General features: G+C 43.2%; 1 protein-coding gene and 1 non-coding gene across 4 annotated transcripts in view; both read left to right on the top strand.

Annotated features, from left to right (window-relative positions):
* The window catches only part of ASH1L (ASH1 like histone lysine methyltransferase), a 238,891-nt gene that overhangs the window by 200,386 nt on the left and 24,975 nt on the right, over window positions 1-13,530 (top strand). For all 3 annotated transcript variants that reach the window (XM_021667330.2, XM_012449852.2, XM_012449853.2), the window contains 6 exons: window positions 282-327; window positions 441-549; window positions 5,958-6,164; window positions 6,289-6,435; window positions 11,007-11,115; window positions 13,322-13,486. In XM_021667330.2, the coding sequence (XP_021523005.1) occupies window positions 282-327; window positions 441-549; window positions 5,958-6,164; window positions 6,289-6,435; window positions 11,007-11,115; window positions 13,322-13,486 (783 nt within the window). The remainder of the gene's footprint in view (window positions 1-281; window positions 328-440; window positions 550-5,957; window positions 6,165-6,288; window positions 6,436-11,006; window positions 11,116-13,321; window positions 13,487-13,530) is intronic.
* LOC135272343 (U6 spliceosomal RNA) lies at window positions 12,555-12,661 on the top strand. Its single transcript, XR_010340504.1, has one exon. It is a non-coding gene; the product is annotated as a U6 spliceosomal RNA (small nuclear RNA).

The raw sequence follows: 13,530 nt of genomic DNA, 5'->3' as shown, positions 1-13,530 counted from the left end.
TCATTTAAGTCTGTCAAACAACATGCCGAAGAAACATGTAATTCCACTTCTATAAACTATTTAGTGCTTCTTCTGTTGAATCTTATTCTTTCACCTTTTATTTCAGAGTGAAAAGAGATCACACCAGGAGTTTCCCTCAAATGTATCCAACCCTAAATGTCTTGTAAATATTTCCAGATGAGCAGAGCGCATAGATAATTTCCTGTATTTTTAGTGATTGATGCTGCTGTCTGGCATTTTATGTTAAATGCTAAATTAAGATTTTTCTTATTTTCTTCTAGCTATACAAAAAACCAGATGTCCCACTATATAAGAAAATTCGTTCAAGTGAGTAACTTGGGAGCTATTTTTTCTGCCTCTACACCTCAATGTTTTTCTTAGCCTAGCACTTGAAAAATTATCCTGTATGTTCACAAACTATTCTTTGCTGTCTTCTCAAGATGTCTACGTTGATGTCAAACCCCTTTCTGGTTATGAAGCTACCACCTGTAACTGTAAGAAGCCAGATGATGACACGAGGAAGGGCTGCGTCGATGACTGCCTTAATAGGTACTGTCATGCTTTGATTTCTCTAAAGCATAGGCTTTAAAGTATATATACATCACTTCCTTTGGAGGGTGCAGTTAAATAGGTTATATTTTTCTTGAAGAAGTTGCATAAAAAGATGTATAAACACTAATGGATGGGTGGAATAGAGTAACAGAAAGTGAATTAAATTTAGAGTTTTGTGTGCCTTGGTTGGTTTACACCCTTTTACTATTCATGAGACCTGAGGAATGTTATTTAATGCAACTAATAAAAGTCATACCTTACCTTCTCTATGGAGGGTTTGTGGGGATTATATGAGACAGTGTTCATAAACAGTGTGAAGTTTTGGCTTTTTTTGTTTGGGGGTATTTTTTTTAAGAAATGGAGTCTTACTGTGTTGCCCAGGCTGGATTCAAACTCTTGAGCTCCAGTAGTCCTTCTACCCCGCCTCCTGAGTAGCTGGAACTATATACATATGATACCGTGCCCAGCTCATAAACCATTAAACACAGTCCTAGGTACCTTCCTAGCTCTCAGTATATGTTTGCCGTAATGAGGAAGCAGAATAGGACAGTGGCAGTAAGAGTGAAGAGGAAAGGGGTGATATATTTTAGAGGAAAAGTATGTTGATTAACCATTGACATATAGGGGATAATTCTTTTTTTTTTTTGAGACGGAGTTTCGCTCTTGTTACCCAGGCTGGAGTGCAATGATGCGATCTCGGCTCATCGCAACCTCCGCCTCCTGGGTTCAGGCAATTCTCCTGCCTCAGCCTCCTGAGTAGCTGGGATTACAGGCACGCGCCACCATGCCCAGCTAATTTTTTGTATTTTTAGTAGAGACAGGGTTTCACCATGTTGACCAGGATGGTCTCGATCTCTTGACCTCGTGATCCACCCGCCTCGGCCTCCCAAAGTGCTGGGATTATAGGCTTGAGCCACCGCGCCCGGCAGGAGGATAATTCTTATCTCCAGTATTTGATGATAGAGAGAAAGTGTGGAATCTGACTGAATTGAAGATAAGAATTATGACTTTGGCTGGTGCAGTGGCTCATGCCTGTAATCCCAACACTTTGGGAGGCCTAGGTGGGTGAATCGCCTGAGGTCCGCGGTTCAAGACCAGCCTAACCAACATGGAGAAATGCAATCTCTACTAAAAATACAAAATTAGCCAGGCATGGTGGCACATGCCTGTAATCCCAGCTACTCAGGAGTCTGAGACAGGAGAATCACTTGAACCTGGCAGGCGGAGGTTGCGGTGAGCCGAGATTGCAACATTGCACTCTAGCCTGGGCAACAAGAGTGAAACTCCATCTCAAAAAAAAAGAATTATGACTTTGATTTGAGACTATGTAATTTTTTTTTTTTCCTACACAAAGTCTGGTTCTGTCACTGAGGCTGGAGTGCAGTGGTGCCATCTCTGCTCACTCTAACCTCCGCCTCTTGGGTTCAAGCAATTCTCCTGCCTCAGCCTCCTAAGTAGCTAGGATTACAGGTGTCCACCACCAACCAGGCTACTTTTTTTTTTTTTTTTTTGAGATGAAGTCTCACTCTCTCGCCAGGCCGGCATGCAGTGGCACGATCTCAGCTCACTGTAACCTTTGCCTCCTGGGTTCAAGCAATTCTCCTGCCTCAGCCTCCCGAGTAGCTGGGACTACAGGTGCATGACACCATGCCCAGCTAATTTTTGTGTAGAGACAGGGTTTCACCATGTTGGCCAGGATGATCTTGATCTCTTGACTTCGTGATACGCCCACCTCAGTCTTCCAAAGTGCTGGGATTACAGGTGTGAGCCACCACACCTGGCCAATTTTTATATTTTAGTAGAGACAAGGTTTCACTATGTGGGCCAGGCTCAAACTCTTGACCTCAGGTGATCACCCTCCTCAGCCTCCCAGAGTGCTGGGATTACAGGCATGAGCCACCACACCTGGCCAAGAGACTATATAATTTTAAATGGCATTGAAATTTCAAAATGTAATTGTCTAATAGACAAAAGAGTGGATATAGAATTTGTTGTTTTAGTAACAGTGCACATTTGCATCAAAATAAGAAAGAACCGGGCCGGGCGCAGTGGCTCACGTCTGTAATCCCAGCACTTTGGGAGGCCGAGGCGGGTGGATCACGAGGTCAAGAGATCGAGACCATCCTGGTCAACATGGTGAAACCCCGTCTCTACTAAAAATACAAAAAATTAGCTGGGCATGGTGGCGCGTGCCTGTAATCCCAGCCACTCGGGAGGCTGAGGCAGGAGAATTGCCTGAACCCAGGAGGCGGAGGTTGCGGTGAGCCGAGATCGCGCCATTGCACTCCAGCCTGGGTAACAAGAGCGAAACTCCGTCTCAAAAAAAAAAAAAGAAAGAAAGAACGAACCAGTGAATTTTACATCAGTATTTTCTATTCTGGATAGTTCTCATGGCCAAAGATAGGTGCTGCTTTAGTCTCTAGCCAACTGTCCTGTGGGCTGAAGGGAATCAGTGTTTTAGTTCTTCTTGCTTCAGCATGCCAGTTGGGAAATTCTGTCTTACCTGCATTACTGTAAATTCACACCTTATCATCGTATGTACCTACAGTTTCACATAGTGTTTTGTGCACTGATTTTCTTCACTGACAAATATTTTTAATGCACACTTTTTAAAATTTTTTTTAATGCACACTTTTATTAAACAGTGTAGTCCACAAGCTCAGCATTTTTATGTATTTATTTATGACATAGGGTATCACACTGTTGCCCAGGCTGGAGTGCAGTGTCACCGTCACAGCTCTCTATAACCTTGACCTCCCAGACTCAAGCAGTCCTCCCATGTTAGCCTCCTGAGTAGCTGAGACTAGAGGTGCATGTTACCACACCTGGCTAATTTATTTTTTATTCGTTTGTTTATTTATTTATTTTTAAGGTGGATTTTCACCATGATGGCCAGGCTGGTCTTGAACTCCTGACCTCAGAAGATCCACCCACCTTGGCCTCCCAAAGTGCTAGGATTACAGGTGTGAGCCACCGAGCCCGGCCTATTCATTTATTTTTAACATAGAGACGGGGTCTCTATAAATAGCCCAGGCCGATCCTGAACTCCTGGACCCTTAAATCTCACTATATGAAGGACGGCCTAGACCTATGTTTAGTAGGTGGTAGGGAGTGCAACTCTCTCGTTTTTTTCTTTTCTTTTTTTTTTTTTGAGACAGAGTTTTGTTCTTGTTGCCCATGCTGGAATGTAGTGGCATGATCTCAGCTCACCACAACCTCTGCCTCCCAGTTTGAAGCAATTTTCCTGCCTCAGCCTCCCGAGTGGCTGGGATTAGAATTTTTAACTTGTTAATTCACTAACTATTATGGGTTCAACTAGTCATATAGCCTGGAAATGTCATTTCCACTAATGAAATATAAAATTTCTGTAATACGACAGAAGCAAATATACTTAATATTACTGAACTGTACTCTTAAAAATGGCTAAGGTCAGGCGTGGTGGTTCATGCTTGTAATCCCACCTTCTCAGGAGGGCAAGGCAGGTTGTATCCCTTGAGTCAAGGAGTTCAAAGCTACAGTAGGCTGTGATCAGGCCACTGCACCACAGTCTGGGTGACAGAGGGAGACTTCCTCTCTTTAATTTAAAAAAAAAAAAAAGGCCAGGCATGGTGGCTTGTGCCAGTAATCCCAGAACTTTTGGGAGGCTGAGGCGGGTGGATTACCTGAAGTCAAGAGTTCAAGACCAGCCTGGCCAACATGGGGAAACCCAGTCTGTACTAAAAATACAAAAATTATCTGGACGTGATGATGCACGCCTGTAATCCCAGCTATGCAGGAGGCTGAGGCAGGAGAATCACTTGAACCTGGGAGGCAGAGGTTTCAGTGAGCTGAGATCGCACCACTGCACTCCATCCTGAGTGACAGAGCAAGACTTTGCCTCAAAAAAATAAAAATAATTTTAGGCTGGGCACGGTGGCTCATGCCTGTAATCCTAGCTCTTTGGGAGGTCGAGGTGGGTGGATAACCTGAGGTCAGGAATTCAAGACCAGCCTGGCCATCATGGTGAAACCCCATCTTTAAAAAATATATAAAAATAAAAAAATTTAAATCAATAAATTGAAAAAAATAATTATTAAAGTAATAATAATAATTTTAAAAAAAATTTTAAACTGGCCGGGCGCAGTGGCTCATGCCAGTAATCCCAGCACTTTGGGAGGCTGAGGTGGGTGGATCATTTGAAGTCAGAAGTTCAAAACCAGCCAGCCAACATGATGAAATCCTGTCTCTACTAAAAGTACAAAAATTTGCCAGCATGGTAGTATGTGCTTATAATCCCAGATTACTCAGAAGTCTAAGGCAAAAGAATTGCTTTAACCTGGAAGACTGAGGTTGCAGTGAGCCAAGATCACGCCACTGCACTCCAGCCTGGGAAATGGACTGAGACTGTCTCAAAAAAAAAAAAAAAAAAAAATTAAGAGTAAATTAGAGGCCAGGCGCAGTATGTAATCCCAGCACTTTGGGAGGCCAAGGCAGGTGGATCACCTGAGGTCAGGAGTTTACGACTAGCCTGGCCAACATGGTAAAACCCCTTCTCTACTAAAAATACAAAAATTGGCCGGGCGTGGTGGCACACATCTATAATCCCTGTTACTCGGGAGGCTGAAGCAGGAGAATTGCTTGAACCTGGGATGCAGAGGTTGCAGTGAGCCAGGATCACTCTATCATACTGCAGCCTGGGCAACAGAGCCAGACTCCATCTCAAAGAAAAAAAAAAAGAGAGAGAGAGAAAGAAAAGAGTGCAAAAAAAAAAAGAGAGAGAGAGAAAGAAAAGAGTGCAGTGAAACCATAATCAAATTAATATTTCTTCTTTGGATCACAGTTATTTATTCTTTTTTTTTTTTTTTTTTAAGACAGAGTCTTGCTCTGTCACCCAGGCTGGAGTGCAGTGACACAATCTGTGCTCACTGTGACCTCCGCCTCCCAAGTTCAAAAGACTCTCCTGCCTCACCCACCTGAGTAGCTGGGATTACAGGCACACACCACCACATCCAGCTAATTTTTGTATTTTTAGTAGAGACGGGGTTTCACCATGTTGGCCAGGCTGGTCTGGAACTCCTGACCTCAGATAATCCACCCACCTCAGCCTCAAAGTGCTGAGAGTACTCCCTTATGCATGAGCCACTCGCCCAGCCTTATTCTTGGAGAGATAAATATGATAATGTTTACCTAGGATTCTGAGTGGACAGTTAGCTTAATCATTTATAAGAAACATTCAGGGTTTGCAACCTGACTTGGAAATTAGGAATATCATTAATTTTTGACATTTATTATTTTAATCTCAGTGATTTGGGTACTTTTATTAAAATAAAAATTGAATTTATTCATTTTTAAATGTTTGTAAAATTTAAAAATGGATGCATCATGTGTCATGCAAATTCATGTATAGTTATTCCTTTTCTTTCTAGAATGATCTTTGCTGAGTGTTCCCCCAACACTTGCCCGTGTGGCGAGCAGTGCTGTAACCAGAGGATACAGAGGCATGAATGGGTGCAATGTCTAGAACGATTTCGAGCTGAGGAAAAAGGTTGGGGAATCAGAACCAAAGAGCCCCTAAAAGCTGGGCAGTTCATCATTGAATATCTAGGGGAGGTTGTCAGCGAACAGGAGTTCAGGTACAGTGATAAATGATGGTACTGTAATAAAATGCAAAGGTGTAAGATTAGAATGGAGAATGGAAGATTTGAAATTTACTTTCAGCTACATGTTAATTGGCTTTTGATCATTTCTTCTCTTCAGGAACCGGATGATTGAGCAGTATCATAATCACAGTGACCACTACTGTCTGAACCTGGATAGTGGGATGGTGATTGACAGTTACCGCATGGGAAATGAGGCCCGATTCATCAACCACAGTTGTGACCCAAATTGTGAAATGCAAAAATGGTAAGGAAGCAGGAGAAGGTGAAGCCAAGAATCCAGCAAAATAGGCATTGAGGACAGCAAGGGATTGATCTTTCCACAGTGTCAGTCAGCTTACACAAAGCAGCTCAGGCATTCCCCATTATCCCAGATCCCATGAGCAGAGTAAGCTTCTTCATTTCATCCTAACTTCTCACTCATAGACACATATTTTTGTTTCTATTTGTGTGTGGTTTTGTTTTGTTTTGTTTTGCTTTTTTTGTTTGTTTGTTTTTTGCATGCAAATAGTTTCAGGATCTATGTCCTAGAAAAATATAATAGTGATGATAATGATAGCCAGGGAGGTAGTATATACTTGCAGTTCCAGCTATTTGACAGGCTGAGAGGATCATTTGAGCCCAGGAGTTTGAGGCCAGTCTGGGCAACATAGTAAGAAGAAATAAGAAACAAAAAATAATGATAAAAGACCAGGCACGGTGGCACGCTCTGGAGTGCAGTGGCGCAGTCTCAGATCACTACAACCTCCGTCTCCCAGGTTCAAGCGATTCGTCTGCCTTAGCCTCCTGAGTAGCTGGGACTACAGGTACACACCACCACGCCTGGCTAATTTTTGTATTTTTAGTAGACATGGGGTTTCACCATATTGGCCAGGCTGGTGTTGAGCTCCGGACCTCATGATCTGCCCGTGATCTGCCCCCTAGCATCCCAAAGTGCTAGGATTACAGGCATGAGCCACTGCGCCTGGCCTAATTTTAATATTTTTAGTTAGAGATGGGGTTTTACCATGTCGTCCAGGCTGGTCTTATACTCCTGACCTCAAGTGATCTGCCCACCTAGACCTCCCAGTGTGCTAGGATTACAGGTGTGAGGGTGGGTGACAGATTGAGACTCTGTCTCAAAAAAAAGTTACAGTATATATCAGGAGTCAGCCAAAAATTTTTGGCTTTGTACCTATAAAACTTTATTTGTAAAGATGAGGAACAGTTGTTTGTGGACCAGAGTTTGCCAACTTGTGGTATAGATTTAAAATGCTTGCCGGGCATGGTGACTCATGCCTGTAATCCCAGTGCTTTGGGAGCCCAAGGCAGGCAGATCACGAGGTCAGGAGATCAAGACCATCCTGGCCAACATGGTAAAACCCCATTTCTACTAAAATACAAAAAAAAATTAACCAGGTGTGGTGGTGTGCGCCTGTAGTCCCAGCCACTCAGGAGACTGGGGCCAGGGAATCACTTGAATCCGGGAAGCGGAGATTGCAGTGAGCCAAGATCGTGCCACTGCACTCCAACCTGGCTACAGAGTAAGACTCCATCTCAAAAAAAAAAAAAAAGATTTAAAATTATTTCTGCAGCCAGGCTCAGTGCGTCATGCCTGTAATCCCAGCACTTTGGGAGGCTGAAGCAGGCAGATCACCTGAGTTCAGGAGTTTGAGACCAGCCTGGGCAACATGGCAAAACCCTGTCTTTACTAAAAATAGAAAACCTTGGGTGTGGTGGTACATGCCTTTGGTTCTACCAGCTACTCAGGAGGCTGAGGTGGGAGGTTCGAATGAGCCCGGGAGGCAGAGGTTGTATAGAGCTGAGATAGTACCACTGCACTCCAGCCTGTATGAGAGTGAGATCCTGTTTAAAAATAAAAATTTTTTTTAAAAAACAGCTTTCTTGCTGAGTCAGAGCATCTAGAAAATAAAAAAAGACAGGAAAAAAAACAGCTTTCTGAATTCAGAAGATAAACTAAAAATTTTAGACAAGGTTACATGTAATAGGGCAGTATCTAAACTAACCCTTAACGTGTTCCACATTGGTAAAGAGATAAGAAGAAAAAAGCTATGGAGTCAAACAGCCTAGGTTTTAATCCCCTGGGTTTGAATGCCAATTAATTGCTGTATAACCATAAACAAACTCTGAGGCATATATACTTCATATATAAAATGGAGATCATAATGCCTATCTTGTAGGATTGTTTTTTTTTTTTCTATAGGATTGTTTTGAGAATTAATGATATAACCTGTTATCATTATGGCATGGTAGTTAAGATTTTGAAGCCAGAATGTCTTAATTTGAAACTTGATTCCACAAGTTATTAGCTGTGTAACTTTGGGCAAGTTTTTCTTTCTCTCTGTGCCTCAGTTTCCTTATTTGTAGTATGAGGGTTATAATAATACCTAATAATAGTATATATTTTTATATAATTGTTGGGAGGATGAAATAAGTTAATATAAAATATTATAAAAAGCACTCAATAAATGTTAGCTATAATGATAATGACTATAGTCTCTTTTTAAAAATATGTTGAGATAAGGTCTCACTATGTTGCCCAGGTGAGCCATTAACTCCTAAGGTTAAGCAGTCCTCCCACCCCAGTCTCTCAAAGTGCTGAGATCACAGGTGTGAGCCATCTGTAATTATCAGCACCCAGCCAATAATAACAATATTCTGTAAAACATCTAAAACACAGCCAGATGTGGTGGCTCATGCCTATAATCCCAGCACTTTGGGAAGCTGACGCAGGTGGAGCACAAGGTCAGGAGATGAGGACTATCCTGGCCAACATGGTGAAACCCTGTCTCTACTAAAAATACAAAAAATTAGCTGGATATGGTGGTGCGTGCCTGTAATCCCAGCTACTTGGGAGGCTGAGCCAGGAGAATCACTTGAACCAGGGAGTCAGAGGTTTCAGTGAGCCAAGATCGAGCCACTACACTCCAGCCTGGCGACAGAGCGAGACTCTCTCAAAAAAAACAAAACAAAATAAAAGACACCTAAAACACTAAATGAGGCCGGGCGTGGTGGCTCACGCCTGTAATCCCAGCACTTCGGGAGGCCAAGGTGGGTGAATCACGAGGTCAGGAGTTCAAGACCAGACTGGCCAACATGGTGAAACCCCGTCTCTACTAAAAAATACAAAAATTAGCTGGGCATGGTGGCTCATGCCTGTAATCTCAACTACTTGAGAGGCTGAGGTAGGAGAATTGCTTGAACCGGGACCCGAGTGGCGGAGGTTAGTGAGCTGAGATCGTGCCACTGCACTCCAGCCTGGGCTACAGACTGAGACTCCCAACTTAAAAAAAAAAAAGAAGAAAAAAAACACTAAATGATCATTACCTTACGTATAATAGAACAAGAGAGGCACTCATGTGATAAAAGATGGAGATTAGTAGAACTGGAAGATTTGTATAGGTTAGCCATAAAAAGTAATCTTAATTTATTTAATAGGTAGACTAACCTTTTTTTTTTTTTTGAGACTGAGTCTCGCTCTGTTCCCCAGACTGGAATGCAGTGGCATGATCTCAGCTCACTGCTACCCCTTCCTCAGGGGTTCAAGCAATCCTCCTGCCTCAGCCTCCCAAGTAGCTGGGATTACAGGTGCGCGCCACCACGCCTGGCTAATTTGTAGAAACGGTGTTTCACCGTGTTGGCCACACTGGTCTCAAACTCCTGACCTCAGGTAATTCACCTGCCCCGGCCTCCCAAAGTGCTGGGATTACAGGCTTGAGCTACCTACCATGTCTGGTCTGGTCTCGAACTCTTGACCTCAGGTGATCCTCCTTGACCTCCCAAAATGCTGGGATTATAGGCAAGCCATATTTTAGAAGGACTTTGAATACCAGGCAGGAGAAGTTAAGACCTAATTGACATTATAAACCATGTTTTCAAGAAAAATTATTTAGGACTTTTACTCTGGCAGTATTATACAGGCTGGGTAGGATAGAAAAGAGATTAAAAGTGGAGGCTGGGCATGGTGGCTTACGCTTGTAATCCCAAGCCTTTGGGAGGCCGAGGCAGGCAGATCACTTGAGGCCAGGAGCTCAAGACCAGCCTGGCCAACACAGTGAAACCCCATCTCTAATAAAAATGAAAAAATTAGCTAGGCGTGGTGGCATACGCCTGTAATCCCAGCTATTTGGGACGCTGAGGCATGAGAATCATTTGAAACCCAGAGGCAGTGGTTACAGGGAGCCAAGATTACACCACTGCACTCCAGCCTGTGTGAAACAGACTGTGTCTCAAAAGAAAAAAAAAAGGAAGGATTGGCCAGAAAACTCTTATAGTAATACAAACACAAAAATCCAGAAGTAGAATTATTTTAATCAGAATAAAGGAAAAATAACCAATGCAGAAAAATATTTCTTAGAAAGAAATTATTAGGACTTGAGTAATTGGATACATAAAGAAAGGCAACTTTGAAATCAGTGATTGTACCAGTTTTTATACATTTCAGGCATGGTATTAGGAATTCCAGCCTTATGGCCAGGTGCGGTGGCTAATGCCTGTAATCCTAGCACTTTGGGAGGGCAAGGCAGGTGTATCACCTGAGGTCAGGAGTTCAAGACCATCCTGGCCAACATGGTGAAACCCCCATTTCCACTAAAAATACAAAAATTAGCTGGGTGTGGTGGCATGCGCCTGTAGTCTTAGCTACTTGGGAAGGTGAGGCAGGAGAATCACTTGAACCCAAGAGATGGATGTTTCAGTGAGCCGAGATCCCGCCACTGCACTCCAGCCTGGGCAACAGAGTGAGACTCTGTCTCCAAAAAAAAAAAAAGAATTTCAGCCTTTTTTCAGCCTTTATAATTCTGTTTTCGCTCTTTACAGGTCTGTTAATGGAGTATACCGGATTGGACTTTATGCTCTTAAAGATATGCCAGCTGGGACTGAACTCACTTATGATTATAATTTTCATTCCTTCAATGTGGAAAAACAGGTAAGAATAATAAATCTTAGAGGGAGATTGAACTTTATCCCTTACAACGCTATAATAACATGAGCCTTTAGTAACTTGGAGCCAATAAGAAGTATGTGGGAGGCTGGGCACAGTGGCCGTCACCTTTAATCCTAGCACTTTGTGAGATGAGGTGGTCAGATCACTTGAGCTTAGGATTTCAAGACCAGTCTGGCCAACATGACAAAACCCCATTACAAAAAATTAGCTGGATGTGGTGGCATACACCGGTAATCCTAGCTTCTCGGAGGGTAAGGCAGGAGAATTGCTTCAACCCTGGAGGTGGAGGTTGCATTGCAGTGAGCCGAGATCACACCACTGCACTGCAGCCTGGGCAACAGAGTGAGACTCTGTCTAAAAAAAAAAAGTATATGTGAGGTCAGGTGCAGTGGCTCACTCTCATAATCCCAGCACTTTGCAAGGCCAAGGCAAGTGGATTGCTTGTAGTCCTGGAGTTCAAGGCCAGCCTGGGTAACATGGTGAGACTCTGTTTCTACCAAAAACATACAAAAACTAGCTGGGTGTGGTGGCACGTGCCTATGGTCCCAGCTACTTGGGAGGCTGAGGTGGGAAGATCACTTGAGCCCGGGAGGCGGAGGTTGCAGTGAGCCAAGACGGAGCCAATGCATTATAGCCTGGACAACAGAGCAAGACCCTGTCTCAAACACACAAAAAAAGAAGCTGGGTGCAGTGTTCACGCCTGTAATCCCAGCACTTTGGGAGGCCAAGGTAGGCGGATCTTGAGGTCAGGAGTTCAAGACCAGCCTGACCAATATGGTGAAACCCCGTCTCTACAAAACATATAAAAATTAGCTGGGCATGGTGGCATGCACCTGTAGTCCCAGCTACTCAGAAGGTTGAGGCAGAAGAATTGCTTGAACCCAGGAGGCGGAGGTTGCAGTGAGCCAAGATTGTACCAGTGCACTCCAGCCTGGGCAACATAGCAATATTCCATCTCAAAAAAAAAAAGTTACATGGGAGCCTGGGCACAGTAGTACATACCTACCTATAGTCCCAGATACTCAAGAAGCTGAGACAGAAGGATCACTTGAGCCCAGTAGTTCAAGGCCAACCTGGGCCACAGAACATAACCCCTTCTCTAAAAAGATGTTTTGTTGTTAAGACAGGATCTCGTTCTGTGGCCCACACTAGAATGCAGTGATGTGATCGTGGTTCACTGCAGCCTTAATCTCCTGGGCTCAAGTGATCTTCCCACCATATCCTTCTGAGTAGCTGGGACCACAGGTGTGCACCACTATGCCTCGATAATTTTTTTTAAAAATTTTTGTAGAGATGGGGTCTCCCTCTTTTGCCCAGACCAGTCGCAAACTCCTGGACTCAAGCCATCCTCCCACCTCAGCCTCCCACAGTGCTGGGATTATAGACCTGAGCCACCACACCCAGCCAAATTTTTTAATTAAGTGCTTGCTTTGACACCATATATACTAAAATTGGAATGATAAAGAGAAGATTAGCGTGACCCCTGTGCAAGGATGACAAATAGATTACTGAAGCATTTCATGTTTGGTTTTTTTTTATTTTTTTAAAGAAGTATATAAGAGAGAACGGTTTTTTACTCTGTATTCCACCTGTCTGGGATAAATAGGGCCTAATTAATCCAAAGAAAGAGATTACCTTATCATTTTTGGTCTCCACTCAGTTGTTAACTTTTCTGGGGAAGAAGTTTTCCTAAAATTTAATCCATCCTTTCTTTTCCAGTGGAAACCTATTTCTGTTTATACTGTCAATCGGTTGTTTTCTCCTGTATACAGATTTCTTGATTTATACTTAATGTGTGTCCAAATGCTCAGGAATCCTTTTTAAGCTAGTATATTAGAATGCAAGCTATAAGAATATTATTCTCAGCTGGGCACAGTGGCTCACACCTGTAATCCCAGCACTTTAGAAGGCCAAGATGGTAGAGTTGCCTGAGCCCTGGAGTTCAAGATTAGCCTGGGCAAAATGGCAAAACTCTGTCTCTACACAAAATACAAAAATTGGCCTGGCATAGTGACATGCATCTGTAGTGTCAGCTACTGGGGAGGCTGAGATAGGAGGATCAATTGAGCCCAGGAGGTTGAGACTGCAGTGACCCCTGATCATACTACTGTACTTCAGCCTGAGTGACAGGGAAGGCCCTGTCTCAAAAAAAATAAAAGTAAAAAAATTATTCTCTTTCCCTTCAAAGCAACTTTGTAAGTGTGGCTTTGAGAAATGTCGAGGAATCATCGGAGGCAAGAGTCAGCGTGTGAATGGACTCACCAGCAGCAAAAACAGCCAGTCCATGGCCACACACAAAAAATCAGGACGGTCAAAAGAGAAAAGAAAGTCTAAGCACAAGCTGAAGAAAAGGGTAAATAATTATCTAATGATTTTCCCCAAAGCTGTTCATGAGAT

This window comes from Aotus nancymaae, unplaced genomic scaffold (genome assembly GCF_030222135.1).
Source record: "Aotus nancymaae isolate 86718 unplaced genomic scaffold, 86718_ANA_hifiasm-v0.15.2.pri h1tg000108l, whole genome shotgun sequence".
Taxonomy (NCBI): domain Eukaryota; kingdom Metazoa; phylum Chordata; class Mammalia; order Primates; family Aotidae; genus Aotus; species Aotus nancymaae.
This window is presented reverse-complemented; position numbering and strand designations above follow the sequence as displayed.